At 38.2% G+C, this 23,351-nt stretch overlaps 1 protein-coding gene across 1 annotated transcript; it reads right to left on the reverse strand.

Moving 5' to 3' along the window:
• Positions 1–9,944: 9,944 nt before the first annotated feature.
• On the reverse strand, positions 9,945–15,754 carry LOC147867126 (protein CLT2, chloroplastic-like). The gene is made up of 10 exons (XM_087314892.1): positions 14,417–15,754; positions 12,758–12,903; positions 12,563–12,600; positions 12,222–12,337; positions 11,812–11,920; positions 11,600–11,635; positions 11,459–11,509; positions 11,179–11,302; positions 10,602–10,727; positions 9,945–10,456 (listed from the first exon to the last, which is right to left on the reverse strand). The coding sequence occupies exons 1-10, from the start codon at positions 15,154–15,156 to the stop codon at positions 10,257–10,259; spliced, it is 1,686 nt and encodes a 561-aa protein (XP_087171018.1). The 5' UTR covers positions 15,157–15,754; the 3' UTR covers positions 9,945–10,256.
• Positions 15,755–23,351: the final 7,597 nt, after the last annotated feature.

Consider the following 23,351-nt stretch of genomic DNA (forward strand, 5'->3'; position numbering starts at 1 on the left):
ATATGATTGGGCGTACTTATTCTAGACCTACGAGTGGCATGGAATGAATTGGCATTGTGGTTTCTGATAATTACCCAAATAAAATGTAAAAGAGATTAAGGTCATTCATAGGTGTGTGATTCACATTGTATGGATGTTTGATTGGTTGGTTAAAACCCCTTAGATTTGTTGACCCTACTCTTTGCCCCATTTTGGCTTGTCTACACAAATGTTTTTCATCGAGGTAAACATGTTAGGCGAGAGGTTTCCCACATTGCTTTTATTATGCACAACTAAAGCTCGTTGTGTCATCATACATTTCCATTCTTGTACTACGAAATGTTGGAATGCTCCATCAAAATGATGATTTTGATCTCGTGGCATGAGTGTAAATGCTCGACATCGTCTAATGCAACTTAGAATGCTGCAACATAGACATTACACATCAAAGTAGAGAAGAACAAAGTGAGCAAAAATCATCTTAGCAAAGAAAAGTTTAATCTAAAAACTAGCTTAATGTCATCCCAATATGTGCTTATTATCCAACTATGTTTGTTGAGAATCAAACTCAAGTTCCCTAGTGTGAGAACACACCTTATAACTAATGTGTCATAGAAGTTAGTCCTATGACACATAGTTAGTAGGTAGTTTAGTCTCCACCTCTTTCCCAAGAGGTGGCTATAGTGAGAGAATATAGAAAGAAGGTGACTACATAAGCACCTTATCCTCTTCTTTGTAATTGTTGGTTGTTCATTCTTGTTAATACAGTTTTTCTAGTTTTCTGCATACCTTGCTCTCTCTCTCTCTCTCTCTCTCTCTCTCTCTCTCTCTCTCTCTCTCACACACACACACACATATCTCTTCCGCTACACAGAATCACACTCAATTCTTTACATGGTATCAAAGTGATTGGTAGATTGATCTAAGCCCATCCGCATGTGTTGTGTATACGCCAACGTTCATGAAGAAACGGCCGATCGTTGTAGTAGCAATCCTACACATTTCGTATCACAGAGAAGAAGACGAAGAAGAAAACTTGTTTCAACCAAGTCGACCATCATGAACACTCAGATGGGCAGCTCTCTTCCCAGTGAAAAACTTGACAAAAACAACTTCACATCTTGGGAATATAAGATGCACCAATACCTTGTCAGCCAAAACTATTTGAGTTATATTGAAGGAGCACAAGAATCTCAACCCAACCCAACACATGATGAATACCCAACATGGGAGCAAGCAACAAGCCAAGTGTTGTATTGTCTTGCATCATGCGTTCATGATCACATGCTCAGTTATATCTGAGAGGCCAGAATGCCGAAGGAGGCGTGGGGGAACCTCAAAAAGATCTTCGCGGCCAACACGACTACACGAAAACTTCAACTCCGTCGAGAGTTGAATAGTATTCAACAAAGGGACATGTTAATCACGAGCTACATCTTGAAGATCAAGGAGCTTGGCAATTCCCTTGGCTCGATCAATGTCAACATTGAGGACAACGAGATGGTGCAAATAAGTTTCAGACCCCCTTTCGGTGCAATAAGGATAGTCTTCCTCGCAAGGGAAAATCCTCCTTCCTTCAATCTCCATTCGATGTTGTTGGTCTAAGAAAACCACATCCAACCAAAGGGCAATACATTCGAAGGACATATGCTCTATTCGAATTCGAATGGAGGAAGAGGGCGCAACCATGTAAGAAGGAGCCAATCTGCCCAAGGCCGAAACAATCAAAGGCAATCCCATGATCACAACTTCTACTACTGGCAAGACGTTGAAAACACACGAGGAGTGTCTAGCAGAAGGGGGAGCCATCATGCTAGACCAAGCTGACAAAACAACTCCGTCCAATGCAGATATCATGGCAAATTCGGCGACTATGAGGGAAAATGTCAAAAGAAGAAAAGTAAATCGGCTTTCACAAGCCAACAACTTACCAACTTCGCCTCAAACTCCGACTACGATCATCATGACAAAATGTTCATGATGTGCCATAAAGCAAACTCCATGACGGTCTTCTATCCGATTAGTACATCCAATGCTGAAGATGTTTGGTTTATCAACTCAAGCACCTCGAATCATATGACGTCTCACCGAGAATGGTTTCGAGACCTAAGAGAGCTGGAACGACCCAACTATGTAGAGACCCGGAGATGACACCACGCATCCGATACAACATATCGGCAATGTCCCGTTTGGTGAAGAGGGCAACAAGACGTACATCAAGAACGTCTTGCATGTTCCAACTATAACGAAGAATTTGGTCTCGGTCGGCTAGATCATGGAGCAAGGCATGCAAGTCCAATTCAATCAAGAATGTTGATTCATTGAAAAGGAAGGCCGACTCATCACTCGTGGTCGAAGGGAAGGCCAAATGTTTATCCTCGAGTCAATGAGGTAAAATCAGCCATGTACACAAAGGGCCATAAAGCTGACATCGACATAGAGCTATGACATGACAAAAGAATTAGCCACATCAATCTCCACAAGCTCAAAGGCATGCAAACGAAAGGAGTCATTATCGAACTCCCAACTTTTATAGAGAAGGAGATTACCAAAGTGTGCGAAGCTTGCCAATTAGGCAAGCAACATCGACAATCGTTCCCGAAAGAGAGGAACGTAAGCAAAGAATCCTAGATGTAATACATTCAAATGTATGGGGGCCAGCTCAGACGACAACATTCAGTGGTTGCCGATACTACGTCACATTAATTGATGACTTCTCCAAGCACACTTGGATCTTTTCTATGCAGCAAAAGAGTGAAGTACTCACACACTTCCAGAAGTTTAAAAACGAAGTCGAAAAGGCAACTGATTGGCATGCACGATGTCTATGGTCGGACAGAGGTAAAAAATATTTCTCTGGCGCCTTCATAGCATACCTTCGACAAGAAGGAATTCAGCAAAAAATTCACTTGCCGACATGTAACACCACAACAAAACGGTGTAGCCGAACGGAAGAATCGGCACATACTAGAGGCGATTTGGGCAATGATGAACGAAAAGAACCTACCAAACACTACCATCTATCTAATGAACAGGTGTACAACTTCTGGAGTCAAGACGTAACACCTAGTGAGAAGTATTACGGAAGAAAGTCGGACCTATCCCACGTCAAGATATTCAAATCAATTGGATACGTACACATTCTCGATGACAAGTGACAAAAGCTAGATCCCAAGTCGGAGAAATGTCGCCTCGTAGGGTACTCACTCAAACAAAAAGGGTATAAGTGTTATAACCCCTCTACCCAAAAAGTTCGAGTGAGTCGAGACGTTGTATTCGACAAATCGGCATCATGGTACAAACTAGAGCCGACTCCATTCGAACCAATCTCGGTCGATCATGAGATAGAAGAGGACTATCAATTGAGGCATACATTACAAGAAAGTCCAATTACGACCAGGTTGAGTGGACCTCAAGAGCCTCCAAGTGATCAAAGCATATGATGGCCAAGTCCGAGATTGGACAAAATCAAGGCCAAAATGCCAGAATATGAAGATGATCAATCTGACGGCAACGAATTGACTCACTCACTCAATAGTGCGTGCGGTGGCTTTGATATGCCTATATGCGAACAATTGGAGCGAAGAAAGCCATTGCAACGGCAAATGAGAAACTCCATCGCTCCACCCGAGAAAAGAAGTTTGTCAGTTGATTTGGAGACAACGACTATATAGCATACCACTATGCCTTTATGATGAACGTGGCATCAGTTCGTGAGCCAGAAAACTTTGCTAAAGCTGCTAAGGATCCACAATAGGTGGAGGCGATGAATGAAGAAATTCAAGCCCTCAACAAGAACAACATCTGGGATCTTGTTCCTTCTTCACCCCATCAAAAGGTAATTGGTTACCGGTGGATATACAAGGTGAAGCACAACATTCACGACACCATCAATCGGTATAAGGCCCGGCTAGTCGCGAAAGGGTACGCACAAACACACGGGGTCGATTATGAATAGACCTTTGCCCCGGTGGCAAAAATGATGACCATTCGGACCGTTATCACGCTTGCAACAACCAAAGGGTGGCACCTCCATCAAATGGATGTAAATAATGCCTTCCTTCAAGGTGAATTGGATGAGGAGGTGTACATGGTACAACCTCCTGGCTTCAAGTCAAGAATACACCCACAAGCGGTTTACCGACTCAAAAAGCCTCTCTACAACCTCAAGCAGGCACCCAGAGCATGACACTAAAAAATAACCCAATATCTTCACCAAATCGGCTTCAAAATGTCCAAGTCCGACAACTCCCTGTTCATCCAGAGCGACTCCAGAGGACACCTATTGATCATTATATACATCGACAACTTGGTGATCGGTGGAGAATCAAGAAGCTTCTCTCTAGTCGATTCGAAATGCAAGATATGAAGGAGCTCCATTACTTTCTAGGTATAGAAGTAATTCGGACCCCAACTGGGATTTTGATCTCCCAATGACACTACATCCTCATCTTATTGTATAAGTTCACGATGAATGGGGGATGACTGAGTGCAAATCTGTCGCAACCCCTCTCAATCAAAACCTAAAGCAAGATGTTGACTCTGGCACAGAAGAGTGTGTGACGACTCACTATCGTTAACTAGTCAAAAGTTTGATCTACCTCACCATTACTCGACCCAACTTCAATTATCCAGTCGTCCTCCTTAGCCAATTCATGCAGACACCTCACAATATCCATTTGGATTGTGTTAAGCGAGTACTAAGGTATATAAGTGGGACGATGGATTACGACATCCTCTACAAATTGGCCACACCAATTCAACTTGAAGGGTACACAAATGTCGACTAGGCCGGCTACAAGGCCGACAGATGATCGACTTCTGAATTCGTCTTCTCCATCAGCAACAAAGCCATATCATGGAGTGGCAAAAAACAGCTGACAGACACATTGTCGAGCACAGAAGTTGAATATAGGGGCGCAGCCGTGGTCACATGTGAAGTCGTATGGCTCAAGAGGATTCTCAAGGATCTGAACACTTCCATCAAAGATCCAATCCTCCTCTATTACGATAACTTGAGCAATATCCACATGGCTCACAACCCGGTTTTTCACGTTCGAACTAAGCACATCGAGGTGAATTATCACTTCATCCGAGAATGTGTCTTGGCTGGAGATGCCGACCTGCAACACATCAGTACGAACATATAGATGGACGACATCTTCACAAAGGCCATGGGAGCCGACAAGTTGCGGTAGTTCACGACAAACCTGGGACTCTCGACCGCCAACCAACTGAGCTTGAGAGGGAGTGAGCCGCCAAATACGGAGTTGGATAGAGCTGAATGAACAAAGCAAACAAAGTGAAATGGTTATTTAAACCGAACACAAACCCAAATAGCAACCAAGATCAAGCCCACTTTCCAACGATTGGAAGTTGTATTCGAAGGGGCGTGTTGAGAATCAAACTCAACTTCCCTAGCGTGGGAACACACCTTAGGAGCATCTAAGTGTGTGAACAGACACCACTTTGTATAATAAGTAATGTTTCATAGAAGTTAGTCCTATGACATGTCATAGTTAGTAGGTAGTTTAGGCTCCACCTCTTTCCCAATAGGTGGTTGTAGTGAGAGAATATAGAGAGAAGTTGACTACATAAGCACCTTCTCCTCTTTTTTGTAACTGTTGGTTGTTCATTCTTGTTAATACAGTTTTTCAAGTTTTTTGTATACCTTATGCTCTCTCTCTCTCTCTCTCTCTCTCTCTCTCTCTCTCTCTCTCTTAAATAAATGTTGTTATACATCTACTCGCACAAGAAATGGATTCCTATAAGCACAAACCTATTTGAAGAACAATATTTCTTAGCTATGTAAGCAAGCGAGAGAATAAGAAAACCATAACGTTTGGCACTACACCATAGTGAGATAAGTAAGAGGAAGATATTGTAAAGTCAAGGTCATCATATATTTGGAGTCTTCTCCATGGGAATAATCTATTATGGGTGTCTTCAATGGACAAACATTCATGGTTTCAATGAAATATTTTATTTGGTTCATTACCTCTCTTGTGAACGACAAAATAAATACCTAATAAATCAAGCATAAATTCAACATAGATTGAACCATGTTTTAAATAGAGAAACTAATTTAAACACATAAGTAAGTTTATTTCTTATCTCAATATTGCCATAGACAACCAATAAACAAATCATTGCTTTAAAGTTAGGGAAAAGTACCAGGATACCCCTGGAAGTTTGTCTATTTACCAGAATGCCCTTGGAAGTTCCAAATTTACCAAACTACCCCTATGTCCAAAAAATTATACTTTATAAAGTAATTATACGGTCAAATCTACAAGCCCTATTTACCAAAGATGGAAGAAATGGACCCGAACTAGCCCTATTTACCAAAGATTTGAGTGTATAATTACTTTATAAAGTGTATTTTTTTGGACATAGGGGTAGTTTGGTAAATTTGGAACTTCCAAGGGCATTCTGGTAAATAGACGAACTTCCAAGGGTATCCTGGTACTTTTCCCTTAAAGTTATATAAAACATAATTTGAATAACACAACGATTAAGTATATGAAGACAAAGTGAAAAGGTGAGGGTTTCGTAAGTCATTTCCATCACTCACTTGGATGTGTAAAGAAGCAATGATTAAATGTCACATCTAATGATTTATGAACGTAAGTCTTAGATCCATATCAAAATAATACAACTATTCATTCACATATTACATCACTAAAGATGTCCCTAATTTATTGTTGATACGAAAAATAATCATCTTTTGAATCAACATCCAATATTTTACAAACCTTGGCTATGATCCACAATGAATAATGCAACTTTGGGTTCGGTTGGTCCACAAATTTTTGTGACACAATTAGCTTGTCGTTATTGCAATTTGCCACATTATTTAGGTATGTTAAGTTATAATTGAGATAAACATGTCTATCTTTAATCTCAAATTGGTTTTGTGCTAAGTACTCACACAGGAACATTACACTACACACTCTTGCTTGAAGAGTTTGAATTGTAGTTCAAGAAGGTATTGATGTTTCTAGTGTGAGGTTTACTATGTTACATAACTTAATAGGTGTATAGATGTCACCAACCACGTCATAGTCTATAGACTCTATAAGTAATAGTCCATCGACAATCACCACCAACAAACATCCTCATCATCAATAGAAAACATGACGAAGTTGGGCAAGCGAAAAGCGCTTTCTCCTTGAAGAAATCTAGGAGCAAATTTTAAATACCTACAAAACAACGAAAGTAACATTTAAGAATCATCCAAAAATTCCCTATAATACAAATAAAAAGGAAGACAAATGAAATGTTGTTATTTTGGGAAGATCATCCATTATCTCGGAAAGATTATTGTCATTCAAGATGATGATGGCTCATTATGAAGTTATAAAGCACATGGGATACAATTCCAATCGAAATGCTTACGTTGTTCAATGTGGCTCGTGGTTAGTCTAACATAGTTTCTGTTACACACAACCTATTGAACATTCTTTAAGGGTTGTGTTCCTTTTTTCCACCTTCCTTTTATTTCACCTAAACCTTGTCTAATATATGTTGGTATACATTGCTAAGTTTTAATGAAAACCTATTTTACTTTGTTGATTTGAATCTATCCTTCATAATTCATTTTGAATGATGATGCATTTGACTACAAAACATGTGTTTAAAGAAGCATGCTTTATATTGTAAACACCTTTGTAGTCACATCACGACTTTTCCTACATATTAACGAGTTCACATCCAAGACATCAAGGGGCAATGGCCCTTAATAAACTACATTTACATGTAGCTTTTCAAGATTTCGTAATAAAAGGACGATAAAGGCAAAACACTTTGACCAATTATTTTAAGACCTCTAAACGATTCTTCTTTCTTTATGAGTGTCGCTTTCCACAAATAGCTTCTCATCGTCGCACAAAGGACAAGATGATTGAGCTACAATGGAAAGTAAAGCATTAGTAGTCTTTTTTCTTTTAGAAAACGTTAAATGAAGTTCGAGGTACATGCATTTCTTTATTGAAGGAATTGAACATATCATATATTCCAAGAAACGTTAATTAAAGTCTTCAAATTGTATACTACAATGATGCAATTCTAACATTATGGACCATGTTTTATCAAGTCTTGTAATATGAAAGTCATCACATTATAAACGAGGAGATCCCTCTCTGTGTGTACGTGCATATGGATGAGTCACTGTCAAAATAATTTAATTTTGATCAAAAGCATGAGTAATATGCCCAATCACAACAAATTACCTATCTTTTACATTGTTTTTATCAGAACTAAAATTTGAGGAAAAGTATAATTGGCCATCAAAATTAAGCAACTCAATATTGTCCTACTATCAATATTAAAGAGAGCTAATACCGAATAATTTGGAAGTACAACATGGCACCAACATTGATTGACCTTGTGTCTCTATGTGGGGGGGTGTTTAACAATTAGGCTAAAGGATATGCAATAGGAAAGTGGGGTGCAAACATAATAATGTAGGATAATAATCACAATACTTGTTGTAGCACATTGGATTGTTTTATCAGATATCCCATAATATATGGTTGTCATAAACTCCACTCTAACATTGAATCCATAATGGCCAAAGGTTAAACCTTAAACCAATTCTTACGTAAATTATATTCAACCAAATTGTGTATGTGGTTATGTTTATTGACCTCTTGAATTTTAAATTAGCAAACATGATGTTGAAAGTGGTGAAGCTAGTGTTATGGACTGAAGCATTGGGCGATTTGTTTGATGTTGTTGGCATCAAATATTTTCAAAATCTTAGTCGAGGCCATGCACTCTAACATATGCACATGGAAAACAAAAGTCACGATTTTGTTATGTTCATTAAGAACATTCATTTTCCATGATACAATGTCATATTTGAAAGGTAATGATGTGTCCGGTGTAAAATATTCTAGTAAATTTGGTTCAAAGCAATGCACAATAAAATTAGATAATGCGCACGTGAAAAACAAAGAGTCACAAATATTCCATGTACATAAGGACATTCATTTTCCGCAAATGGTTGAAATGTTATGCCAAGTTGCGATATTTTTGTTTCCATGGTACACATGCTTATGGACTACAAAAGGGGTAATTGTAATTTGTCATAATTCTGTAACTTTCTCTTTTTGCTGATATCCAAGTATCATTGTTTTTCAAAGCAACTGTCTTTTACCTTGCCAGATTGACATGAATCCCACGCCCCTTACATTGGGGTGCCTTTCAAACTAGACCATAGCCTGATAACATAAGAACAAATACATTATACTCACTCTTCCATGCTATTCTTTCACAACTTGACATTCTAGCACCTCAAGGGGCAAGGAACCACACAAAACCATTTGAGATGGGTGGCGAGGCTCTACCGTAGTCATGATATCCCAAGTAGAAATATTTATTGCTCCTTGTCATTTAGTTGGTTTTCATAGAACATTGAAGTGCTTATTCGTTTTTGTGTTCAATGTTTTCCTATGAAAAAATTCTATTGTGCAATTTATTATTCAACATGAAAAATCTTGCTTGGCTTCCCATCATTTTTGTTCATTGACCATTGCTCAAATCTTTGTTATTAATCTCTTACTTACATGGTATCATTCCATTGATCAATAACAAACCATTGTACAAAATCACATCAACATTGACATTAAATTTGCAAAAGAATACACGAAATCAATGCCTCAACCATTAGGCCAAGGCAAATACATCGTAAATTGGCATACAAAAAATTGGCGTAGATATGGTAACCAAGCAGTGCGAACAAGAAAGATTAATGACCTTAAAAAGTCCAACACTTGAAAAAGAGGAGAAATTTTGAGACAACATAATGCAAGTGAATTTCACTCTATGAATCCAACACACCTTACACGCGTACAAAATCTCAAAACAATTTGCCAAAGATTGTAGCAAAACACTATTTCTTAGGTGGTCTAATGCTTGAGATCCAACATGCTCTTGCCAACGATTACTCATTCGAGAAATAATCAATCAAGGTGTAGATATTCATAAATATAATAAAATATCTCAATGAACATATTTGTATGTTATGACGGAATTCGATTTATACAAAGCTCTCCATGGATCAAGTTACTTGGTACATGTGAGCTCTAGGCATACTGGGTGCCTCCTCTCTCTCTCTCTCTCTCTCCCTCAAGAAGATGGCTTTATTTGGGAAACTCGACCCTCTTATACGGGGGGAAATGAATGTATTGAACATAAACCTTTGTTGTCGTTCACATGGATTTCTTACCATGCAAATATAGGGGGGAGCAAGGGGAGAGTGAATAATTAAAAACCTACTTCTCTTGGTGGAAAAGCTCGGGATCGTAAACATTGTCACAACTATCCTTCAATTTGGGCTTGAAACAAGCATAGTAGTTATAGAAAGCAAGGCCACTAAGTAGTATGATAGTGCCGACCACAAACCTCGGGTGTAGTGAAGCCGATGCTCCAATGTATGGAAGGGGGAGAGTGAACATGAATATCGTGATCGGCACTGGATTTCACCCACAACCCAAAACAAAAAGGAAGGAATTCAAATTCCATGTTATATTGTCGATATAAAAAACATTGAAAAGCTATTTTTACTACTCATTCGGGAACGGATATATATAGAGAGAGAAGAATTGACAAGTATTAACCTGCAACCGTGGAGCATAACGAGGAAACGACAGCCGATGACATCTTCAAAAGAGAGAGGAGAGAAATATTGAATGCTAGGTTAACTACAACAAAACCGAAAACCAGCGGCATTGCCCCGGAACATTCTGGAAAACACACCAAATTTTAATACAAATAAATAAATAAATTTACATGTACATATGTGGATGGGTATGGGTATGTATCATGTGTATATGCATGTGTGGATGAGAAATTTACATGTACAACACATGTGGATGGGTATGGGCATGTATCATGTGTATATGCATGTGTGGATGATTGGATATGGATGACTAGAAATTTACATGTACATATGTGGATGGGTACGGGTATGGGTATGTATCATGTGTACATATATGCATGTGTGGATGATTATATATGAATGACTAGAAATTTAGATATACATATATGGATGGGCATGAGTATGTATCATGTGTATATGCATGTGTGGATGATTGGATATGGATGACTAGAAATTTACATGTACATATGTGGATGGGTATGGGTATGCATCATATGTATATGCATGTGTGGATGATTGGATATGGATGACTTTACCTGTTCTCACAGACCCAATGTTAAATAGACAACCAGCCCCATCCTTCATGTATGTAGGTAACTGGCCGAAAGGGATACCCCGCAAATGTGATAGAAATGGTAGCATCAAAACAACAAACATTGCCTGCCATGTATAGATCAGACAAATACAATAATCTCACTTCAGCAAATAGATCCCTGGTGGTTTTCTGGTTTTCTAGATTGTAAGTACTTTTTGTTTTACTTTTTTTACTCATGAATCTCTAGAAATAATGCTCTTTTTTTCTTTTATACGACATACCTGAAATGCCGAACCGAATGAATTCACGACAAAGATATCAATTGAACCACCCTACAGCCAAAAACAAAAAACAATGTAGCTCAAACACAGTTTCTTAGAGAAGTAAGTTGTAAACAAACAATGAGGAAAATATATTGAAACCTTCAAGTTCTTGCAAGCATTCCGGAACACAAACTCCTGTCACCATTAAAAAGCTTTAGACGGAAAAAAAAACCGAGGAACGACTAGGTTAAAATAAAGGTCTCAGCCTCTCACCCACAATAACTTTTCAAACAAAATCTTCATGTGTTATATGATCATTATTGATTTTTTTTCTTATTTATTTTGGGATCAACAAAGTAACCTGAAGATACCTTGACAATAGTTGAACTAGCTTGAAAAGCACATGAGACAATCATAAGCAATGGCCAGAAAAGAGCCATCTGATGACCCCCTCCAGAAAAGCTTAATTCAATGCCACTCCTGTGCACATAATGCAATAAGAAAACACCACTCAAGAATTAGGATTTGCTATAACATAAACCTAGTATGTAAATATGTACACATATACATGCATATATATATATATATATATATATATATATATATGCATGTATATACACACATTAGATATGCATGTGTATACATATACATGTATATATGTCATGTGGTGGGCGGTATTGATCCAACTCTAGCACCATGCACAAGCAGTTTCTTTGGTTCATGCTACTTCATGGCAACATCAATGGAAAAATAACAGTTAAGATGCAAAAGAGTTTGTTACCCGGAAAGAGCAACAGTCACGCCGACAAGAACCATAATGCATCCAGCAATTTGACCCAAGGAAAATTGCCTCTTCAAGAACACCATAGAAAGAAGCAATTGCCATACTAGAAATGTCTTCAACATCCATATACACATAAAGAATCCAATCGTTAAAAAAAACATATCCATATACACCGTACAATAATTGCATAAACCTTCAATCACTGAGCATAGCCATATGCTAATTCCATAAACCTTCCCTTCAATCATCACATATCAATGCAATTATATGATAATTACATAAACCTTGAATCATTGAACATATCAATAGAAGCCATGCAATATGGTAGAAGACATTACCTGTAACAAAATAGATATGGTTGGGCCTGGAAGGACTGCTGCTTGTTTGAAAACCATGCCAAAAAATCATCAAGTATATACTTTATGTTAGCACATTCACATATACATAGTATGTATGGGTGACATTATATGACCCATACCCTCAACAAAGAAGACATCCACATACATTTATGCATACATTACAGACATACATACCAGCAGCTGCCATTCCTGCAGCAACACCACATGCTTCAAGGGCACCTGATAGAATAAAATAATATTTTGGAATCTCGAGCATTTCGTCAGTTACTATCCCCGCCTGATAGCGCATGCATAGAATGGAGAAGTATACCAACACATACCTAACAAGCAATAGAAAAGAAGATTTTTAAAATGAAAATGTTCGCGCTCTTATCAACGGATTGATCTCGACCACATTTATTACTGCATGCCTCATAGACCAAGAGCATTGCTAGGTATACCTAAAGCACAACAAATATTACAAGCACCATCAAAAGAATAAGCTTCGTATCAAATTAAGAATCTTGAGAAAAATTATGGCTCCACACCATATCCCATTGACCAATGCCGTGGCTTGGCTGTTTCCATCATATGCATCGACCTAGGATAGATGGGCATGAATTGGATCAGAGATAAGCCCATTGGCCAGAATTTGCATCCCAATTGGCCAAATTCAGAGTTTAAGTTAGTGAGAGCCTGGATGCCTATGGTTTGATCATAGACCTCAGGTTTATTGGTATGTGAAAGGGCTGCCTTACATATGGCCGAAGATAGTTCCTTTTACCTGTAATCAACACCCCAATTATGGGTTTGTATGATGCATGATTGGTCTACTAGCTATCCCATTGTGCATTCTCTTTCTCTGGTTCTCTTTACAGAGCTTTCCGTAGTTTCTTGGTGATTAGCTCCATTAATGTACTAGATGGTTACTTGTATGTTCACAACTAAGGTGACAATAATTGGCCCAGCGCTTCCGTCGTGTCAGCAAACTCAACATTATGAGCTTCTGGAGGCAAATCTCAATAGCTACAAAAGCTCATAATGTTATGTCATATCCTTGGCGAAAGACTCTGTTTTATATACCTCACATAAACATTGTTCAAAGAGGGCAAAAAGGTTATATTTTTCCATATAATGATATGGTAGATAATACATATGGTTCTAATCATTTGCCATTGGTGAAGGGACTCCATTACAATAACTCATGTGATGGATGATACATATGATTTAGAACAAGAGGAATAATCATCATCAAATAGCTAACACATATTCGATATCATCCTAAGAGACAGTATTTGAGCTGAAACAGTAGTTTATACATATGGATGGAGAGCAATAGTGATCATTACAACTCTAAACAGAGGAGATTCATATATGGTTCCCAATGAGAGTAAGTCAAGTCATGGCTGAGGCATCCCATTACAGCTCAAACAGAGAAGATTCATTCAGTTATATATGGTTCCCAATGAGAGTAAGTCATGCGGTTTGGACAGAGAAATAATAATGGGTATAGTTTGACCATAGGTAATGGTACTCAAACCTAAGACAATACAAATTTACTAGGATAAAAAGAAAAAAAAAGAGCGAGTCATTATAGCTCATAACATATGGATCAAAAGGGGGGGTATTCCTGAATCCTAAATATTAATCGCCATAGCTGTACACATGTGATTCAATGGAAGACATCTATGGGCAATAGTAACAATAAGAGTAATCAATGTTTGCTCAGACATTCTGCAGAAAAAAAAGAGAGAATAGAAAATGATGATTGACATTGACAAAGATCGAGATCAATTTGCGATGGTGATGCTTATAGAATGATGAAATTTTATAATGTTAGGTTGATTTTCTTACCCGAAAGTGGTGATGAGGGCAAGCAAGAAAGGGTATTCTCTGAGGGGAACAAGGGCCATCTTGTAGAGGATCTTGTTGGCCACTGCAAAGATGATGGTGCTTGCTGCCCTTCCCACAATCTCCGCCTCTCGTCTCGATAGCGGAAACCATCCCAAATTTAGAGATGTCTCTTCCACTCCATTGTAAGAAGAAGATGATGATGATGATGATGATGATGAAACCCTGTATTTGAATGATGATGGTGATAATGATGGAACCCTGCTTTTGAATGATGATGCTGATGATGATGATGAAACCCTGTATTTGAATGATGATGGTGATAACGACGAAACCCTGCATTTGAATGATGAATCTGCTGATGAAACCCTAGGGTTACAATAACAAGATGATATTGATGCAACCCTAGATTTGCAATAAGAATAAGATGGTGGTGGTGATGAAACCCTAGATTTGCAATCAGAACAAGGAGCCCCACATTTGCAAGAGGAACAAGAGAGGGAAGATCGTGGAACCCTAGATTTGAAATAAGAAGAAGACGATGATGATAAATCCCTCGATTCGCAAGAAGATGCAGGTGAAGAATAAGAAAATGAGGAAGTCAAAACAACTCTAGATTTAGAAGTAGTCCATGGAAGCTCAAAATTAAATGAAGATCCCTTGGGATTATATACAGGTTTGTTATCGATGGTGATAAAATCTTCCCTACATGGTGAGAAAATGGGCTTAAAAAGATAGGTCATGGCTTATGACAAAATTTAGGGTTAGGATTAGCGTTAGGTTTAGGGTTAAGGAGAAGTTCGAGAAGAGATTTTAAAGTGGCAAGATCATTAAGGAAGATCAAAGTAGGATTAATGACACTTGGAGCTGGATCAAGGAGGATCCAAGAGGGAGCTTAAGCATATGATTACGGTTTTGGAAGTTGGATTAGAGGGACATTAGGCATATGATTAAGGTTTGGGTGAGATTGGAGGGAGGTTAAGCATATGATTAAGGAGATTTGGAGGTGGATTAAGGGAGGATCAAAATAGGATTACAGGGAGATTAAGCACGATTTTGGTTGGAGAGCTTAAGCATGGGATGAAAGAAGAGGATGGAGGATTAATGAGAATATGAAGTGTATTAAGGGAGTTTCAATGGGGTTAAAGGAGAGATTTAAGGGTGTTTGGAATGGATTAAGGAAGGATCAAAAGTGACGTTGGAGGGAGATTAAGGAGGTTTGGAGGGGGATTAAGCAGGATCAAAGTGGGATTAGAGGAAGATTGGGGAGTGTTTTGGAGGCCTTGGGAATGGGATTTAAGGAAGAAAATGATGATTAAAGGAAGGAAGTGGGATTAGAGGGACATTAATCGGAGGAGGCCTTAGAGGGACATTAATCGGAGGAGGCCTTAAGCATGTGATTAGAAGTGGATTAAGAGGTGACCCAAGTCAGATTAGAGGGAGATTAAACCGAAATTGAAGAGAGAGAGAGAACTTTTATGATTAGAGGAAGGGCCAAAAAAAGAAAAAGAAAAAGGATTAAAGGCTTCTGCTAATCCAATTTGCATTAAGCAAAACAGGGCAAAGTGTTTTCTTTTTTTTCTGTTTTGGGGGGGGAGGGGAGGACACTCAGACATGATGAGTCAGCAGGTGACGTGTCAGCACTTTAGTCCACGTCACCGCTCATCTCACGCACACACACATATTGATATATGTATAGAATTAGAATACATAACGCTTGACTTATGGGCTTCCTATTTGTGGCATGTGTATGTATGCCATAACATTTCATTATGTACATAGTACATGTATGTATGTTTGATGCAAGCAGTAATTTGAGAGAGCCTTATACATAGCACTTGACTTTTGTGCTATGTATGTATGTGTGTGTGTGTGTGTATGTGTGTGTGTGTGTGTGTGTGTGTGTGTATGTATGTGTGTATGTGTGTATGTGTGTATGTATGTGTGTGTGTATGTATGTATGTATGTATGTATGTATGTGTGTATGTATGTATGTATGTATGTATGTGTGTATGTATGTATGTATGTATGTATGTATGTGTGTTTGTATGTGTGTATGTGTGTATGTGTGTATGTGTGTATGTGTGTATGTATGTATGTATGTATGTATGTGTGCATTGTGTATGTATGTACCTAACACTTTTCTTATGGGCTTCCTATTTGTGACATGTGTGTGTGTATAACATTTCATTACATGTATGTATGTTTGATGCAAGTAGTAATTTAAGAGTGCCTTTTTGCTTGTGCTTTCTTTTGGGTGCCTCGCCTCATTAGAAGGTTTAGGGTTTAGGTCTCTCCCCACCCCTTCACCTGCGCCACTTGCTCACTTGCCTTGACTTCGCCTCTGCCTCGCAATACAATTCATTTATCCCTATGTGAATTGAATCATCGGCCGTAAATTGAACGTGCCGGATCGCCCCTTCCTTCGTGTCTGTCTGTCTATATATTTGCCATGTGTCAATTAGCCTTTCGGACCAAACCGTCTGAAATGCAATTCCACATCCACATCCTTCTGAACCAAATAACTGAAACAAGTTCCCATGTGGATGTAGCATGGACTCATTGGTTTGTAGGATCTACGAGACTGATTCAATAGTGTTGCATAAGCCTTCAAAGTAGATAATTGAAACAAGATTCCATTCGGATGTGTCACAAATTCAGTTGTTTGAAGAATGTGTGGAGATAGATTCCTTCTTGTTGAGGCTTTTGGACTGTATAACTAAAACAAGATTCCTCAGTCATGTGGCATGAACTCGTGGCCAAAAGAATGTGTGGGGTGCTTTCCTTCCTATCCATTATCCATCGTGTTGCTTAGCCTTCCAAATTAAGTAACTAGAAACAAGAGGCCATGGGTGATGTGTCATGAAATCATTGTTGGAAAGGAAATGGGCCAGGCAAGTCTCTCCTCGTTTTCGAACCTCTTCAACCAGCCATTTTCGCATCTCCACTTAATTACTTTACAAGAGCTAAGGGTCGTGTTGCGTGATCATCATTTGATATTGAAGAGAAATTTGTGTTTGCCATTATTTGTGAGTTGTGAGCTTCTGATAATGCTCGAGTCATTAATGACATGTAGGGGTGTATGATTTCAGGACATATGAAACATGCCAAACAAGGAGGGGAAGAGAGAGACAAATTTCCCCTTTTTCATTTCAACGATCATGGTATCATAATATTTTTTAGAAGATTAATGGGTTTCTCGTTGAACATCTTGAGAATTTAACTTTGACCAATATCACATCGACACATAAATCCTAACTTGCTTCGAAAAAAATATTGGTCTTAACACTTCATATAGTACTTAAGAATATTTGTTATACCCTTCTTAATCGTATGATGCAAAACTTACTTAAAAGTTAATACTGTAGTGAACTTTGTTGTTGCGCATTGACATCTAATGTTATCGAAAACTTTGTTATTGTGTCCAAGACTAATGAATAAGGTAAAGTTGAATAAATACATAGGTGTTCAATCAATGTTAATAAAGTTTTATAATACATTATATGAAATTTGAATAATCGGCAAACTGTCGATATATGATTGCATAACTTTTTTGTGCATGATTCATTGGGTTAGTCTTTTGATGTAAGCACGAACCGCGAGCCCTTTTTAGATAATGAATGAAACATATTGATGATACACTTGGCAATCTAACATGCCTTACAATCTTTTAAAACCATGAATGCATGCCTCCTTGATGAGAAAATCAAAAGTTTCACATTGCATATGATAGCCAACAAGAACGAAACAATATTATTCAAGGTAAGCAACAACCTTCCTCCATAGCATCTTATTGGTTTTTTGAGAGTACTTTATATATTATGATGTATCTCCTCAAAATTTGCACCATTGTATTTTGTTATCACTCTTCTCTTTCCTCTAATTTTAAAAATGGTTGGGAAATACGTTGGAAGGAGGAACACAAACTCTTCTTACATTTCACTATGTACTTTAAAAACATTGACTTTTCATTTTTATTCAATTATTGCCTTGTTATTCGTTGCAAAAGAATATGAAGATATATGTCCAATCTCTATTACTCTCCAAAGAAGGGGTGTTAATTGGTAGAACCTCATGACTTGTGAGTCATGACGTGTGCAAGAAGAATGTGGTACAATAGAAACAAGCCTTAAATAGTCAAGGCACAAATGCCCAACAAACGCAAACACAAGGGAATATAGGGAGAGGGGCACACATTAGTTTGTAGATGCACTTATGAAAAAAAGTAGCGAAAGCATATCGAGGACTAGCCACACACGAATCAATGACAGGTGAATGTAGGTGCTCCTCTAAGCTTGAGAGGAATAAGTACATTCAAGAAGCATAATCCATTATATCAAATATAACTTTAGGTGCATTGAGAATGTCACTAACCACTACAAGAATCAATGATAGGTGAATTTACGTGGGCCCTAGGCATAAGATGAATAAGCACATTGGAGAAGCGTCATGCTTTGTATCAAAACAACTTAGGTTAATTGTGGATATCAAAACAAATTGACATGCTCAATGGTTTCCGTTATATGTAGTACATAAAACTAGCAAATCTACTCATTGGCATAATAAACATGTTTATACTAGTGATTTTATTCTTTGATTGGGAATTTGGCCTAGGTGAATGCTTAGAACATTACCATTTGAAGTATAGACATGTAATATTTAGATCACAATCCATGTCAAGCAATAGAATGTTATTGGTTCCGATAAAGGGCATTGCTACTAAGCAATGAACTATATTTATTTATTTATTTATTAATGTATTCTTTATTCATTTGGTATCTCTCTCAACTTCTATTTTTATTAGTTTCTCTCTCTCTCTTTGTCCATCATAGTAACCCTTCCTATCTAGAGAAGGACCAATACAGTCTTACACGTTGGGTAAGTACATAAACACAAAAAAACAAAAGAATACATGGAATGTACGAGAATAATACAAAAAAGTGGCATTTAACACATTTGAGCAAACTTTTCACCCTAGCATCCAATATATACAAACTATTGCATGAGTGTATGAGCTTTTCTAGGCCAACTTATACATAACTATCCTTCGTACATACATTGAACCTAGACTTATTTAAGCTTCTTCACAACTTCAAAACACTACACATTGAACCTAGTCATAAGTTCAATCCACAAAGGTTACACATTGACCTTTTAATGTTGTTAATATGTTATTGTCTCGGCATTACCACAATTATACAAATGAGCACATGGTAGAACCAAGTGTCATCCTAAAACCACTAAAAGTTTTTTTATGATCAAGCATACATGGCTAGAAAAATGCATAAACTAACTCATAGCTAATAGAGCTCTTCCAACATCTACCCACTTGCAATATCAACCTTTTCCCAAACATGTGTTGGTCATGTAAGACCACTTTTTGAAGATGTAGATATAAATGCTATTTAAGTGCGAGCTTGGGAGCTTGCAATTGAAGATATAACCCTATGGGAAGGTTCAACAAGATAAAGTTTAAGTAGAGTAGGATAATAGTGCATACATGTTGCTTGAGGTGTACTTCCCTTTCGGCTACAAAATCCATGTCAAAAACCTTAACCAACAAGAGAGATAATATAAAAGAATGATATTGCATTGTTGATCATACAATGTTTTCTCGGCATCTATGTTTATTTGTTTGATTGAGGATTATAGTCATTTGTGTTTGTAATGTGTTACGTGTATGATGGTTGAGTATAGTGATAGAGATTTGTTATTGGGTCCCCTTTTGTGCATTCTACATTGTATTGTCATAACCAACTACATGATTAATCAACCATTGGGTGTCTACTCACTATCCTTTGAGTATTGCAAATAATTGTTTGTTTGACAACTTAACCTTGTAGATCCATTGGTCTTCATAAAGTTTTGTCCCATACATGTAGCTAATATAACTCTCAAAACGGGATCGTTCATATGATTTTTTTTTGTGTGGTTGGGATGCCGCTTACAAAACAAACATAACAGTTTCTCATAACTTGGGCAAATGTGAGTTCTAGACCGTGAGGTCAATACAAGGAGTGCGAACGGTATACAATCGGTGGGTGAGTGTGAGATTAAGAGTGAGAATTTTAGAGAGAGAGATAGAGAGAGAGAGATGTACAAAGTTTAGAGAGAGAGAAATAGACTAAAAACTAATTCATATTGAGAAACTTAAAAAGTAATACAAAGAAATAGTCAATGTGGCAAACTAGTTTCGCTCCTAAGGAACTCATCAGTGCACATGACCATATAGAATTAGAGGGGTTTATATAGGGAAGATAAGGGATGAGAGAGAGAGTGAGAGAGAGAGAGAGTGTGTGTGTTCAAATTTGATGATGGGGTTTGATATATTTGGTGTGGGATAGAAGATTTTATGGGCTTATTTGAAAAACATGTAGGGGAGTGTGAGAGAGAAAGAGAGAGGAAGGGTAGGAGAGAAGCGTGTGAGGTGGGAGTTAGGGATGGTGAAGCATGTTAGATTGTATGGAGATCTTTGAAAAAAGGAGGGGGGTAGGAAGATAAATTGAGAAGAATTGGAGGGTAGATTGGAAATTAAAGTGGAGGAGGAAAGGGTAGAGTGAGATTAAGAAGAATGAAAGGGGGAGGGGTACGAAAAAATTACTAAAAGAGGGAGGGGTATGAATGTAATTATAGAAAAAAGGAAAGGGGAAAGGGGTAGATTGAAATTAATGAACGAGACAGGGGTAGAGTAAATTGACAAAGTGGGAATGAAGTGAAAAGGTCACCAAGAACGATTCAAGTGCACCCAAATCGTTTCATATACTTGGCGTGAGTTAGGGAAGGGTAGGGGTAAAGTTAGAGTGGCAATGAAAAAGTAAAGGGAGGGGTAGACGATCAAATTAGGAAAAAATAAGGGGGAGGTGATGGTTAGAAGAAAAATTTGGAAACAATAAAAGGTAAGGGGAGGGATAGGATTAAAATAGGAAAAAAGAGAATGAGGGGAAGATGCTAAAAATTAAGAGGTGAGGGGTAGAATTGGAAAATAGGAGAAACTGAATTAGGGGAGGATGCTAAAAGTTAAAATGTGAGGGGTAGAGTTAAAGATAAGGAAAAGTAAGGGGAGGGTATAGTGAAAATATTGAAAAGTTAGGGAAGGGGTAGAGTTGAAAATAGGTAAGGGTATGATGAGAATTAGGTAAAAATAAAAGAGGGGTAAAGTTAATATAGAGAGAGACTATGGGGGAAGGATATCATGCAAGAGAAAGTGAGTGGGAGGGAGAGTGATGCAAGGTATATTGGTTACAACGGAAGGGTAGAACATATGTTGAATACAAATGCCGGCTACAATGTAGCCCCGTGCATTGGAAAGGAAATACTAAGATTATGCAAAATGCCAACTATTGAAAGTAGTCCTATGCACACATACTAAAAGAGACAAAAGGGAATGCATGGCTACCGAATGTAGTCCCATGCTTACAATGAAAAGATGTAAGGAAGTGAGAGATAATATGTTGAAGGCATGTATGGGATGCCGATGATGCCGTTGCAAAAGCCTTCCACTTGAAATGAGGGAACTCGACACGAAATGGATACTCGAAGGGCGTCGATCATATGCCACCATGGGTTCACGTCTCTGTGGATTGGTCCTCCATAGAAATTACTACGAATTGTGAGTTCTAGACCGTGAGGTCAATACAAGGAGTGCGAACGGTATACAATCGGTGGGTGAATGTGAGATTAAGAGTGAGAATTATAGAGAGAGAGAGAGAGAGAGAGAGAGAGAGAGAGAGAGAGAGAGAGAGAGAGAGAGAGAGAGAGAGAGAGAGAGAGAGAGAGAGAGAGATGCATGCCATGAGTTTTGTGGTTGTTTGGATGCTTCAAGCATTGCAAGTTAAGCGTGCTTGAGCCAGAACAGTATTGGGATGGGTGACCTCCCGGGAAGTCCTGGTTACATCTACGGTAGTAATGGGTTCGGGGGGGCCCATTGCTATCAAGAGTGGACATGCTCCGTATTCGAGCGGTATATCGACCAACACTCCTTGCAAAGCCGTAAGGCAAACCCTAAGGTATATTACTTATTTAAAATTTAATGATCAAATTGGTTTTGTAACTTACTAGTTAGGCATTGTTTGTCTATTTCTTTGCCATGTTCGTGGAATGTTGCCCTTGGCACACAATATAAAACCACCTTGAGACCAAGGATAGGTTTTAACATTTGATTGCAAACGAGCGTACAAAATCATAATTGTTAAAGTTGATGAACACTTGGACATAAAATATAAATTTTGAAGAGGACAAGATTCAAACATTGTTACTCCAATTTATGCGGCAACGTAGATACCAATGGTGTAGTGAGCGCACCCAAACAATAGAAATATATATCAAACATGTTATGTTATCTCTTCACAAGTGGTGTAGTTTGTAATTTGAGAACACAAGACAACCGAATTTTGTGGTTCATTTGTAGGCATTTTGACAATGAATGATATATGGAAAGAGTTTTGGATTTTTGGAATACATGCACCGCATGCATCGAGGAGAAGAGGTCCCCTATGGCAAGACATATGTGCTTATCCATGCATATTGTCCTCGTCACTAGTTTCTTCAATGCATCACTCCTCATTGTGTATCTTTAACCTTATACACTTGGCATTTCACAAGACTCATATGAACGTGACATGATTGTTTCGTATGAGGCCACATGTTCAGTTACATACGACGACATTAAAATGCTTGATATAAAGAGGCACGGAAAGTGGGACTAGACTTATTTGCGAGTCCCTTAATTCTAGCTCACCCTTTGACACATAGTGATACACATACAAGCTTTCTCTGGGGTTGGTTCCTAGAGCACCCTTGGATGATGTCCATATGACCATTATCTGAGCAAGAAAAGCCGTGAGGCTATGCAGGGGGGGGGACAGATTGAAGATACGAAAGGTTATGGGTCAGGAAAGGCTGGCATCGAAGCGGTCGGCCAACAAGAAGAGTGTGGTGG

This window comes from Azolla caroliniana, unplaced genomic scaffold (assembly GCF_043228905.1).
Source record: "Azolla caroliniana isolate FFs.n. ecotype wild unplaced genomic scaffold, voAzoCaro1.0.p SCAF_2, whole genome shotgun sequence".
NCBI classification, from domain to species: Eukaryota; Viridiplantae; Streptophyta; class Polypodiopsida; order Salviniales; family Salviniaceae; genus Azolla; species Azolla caroliniana.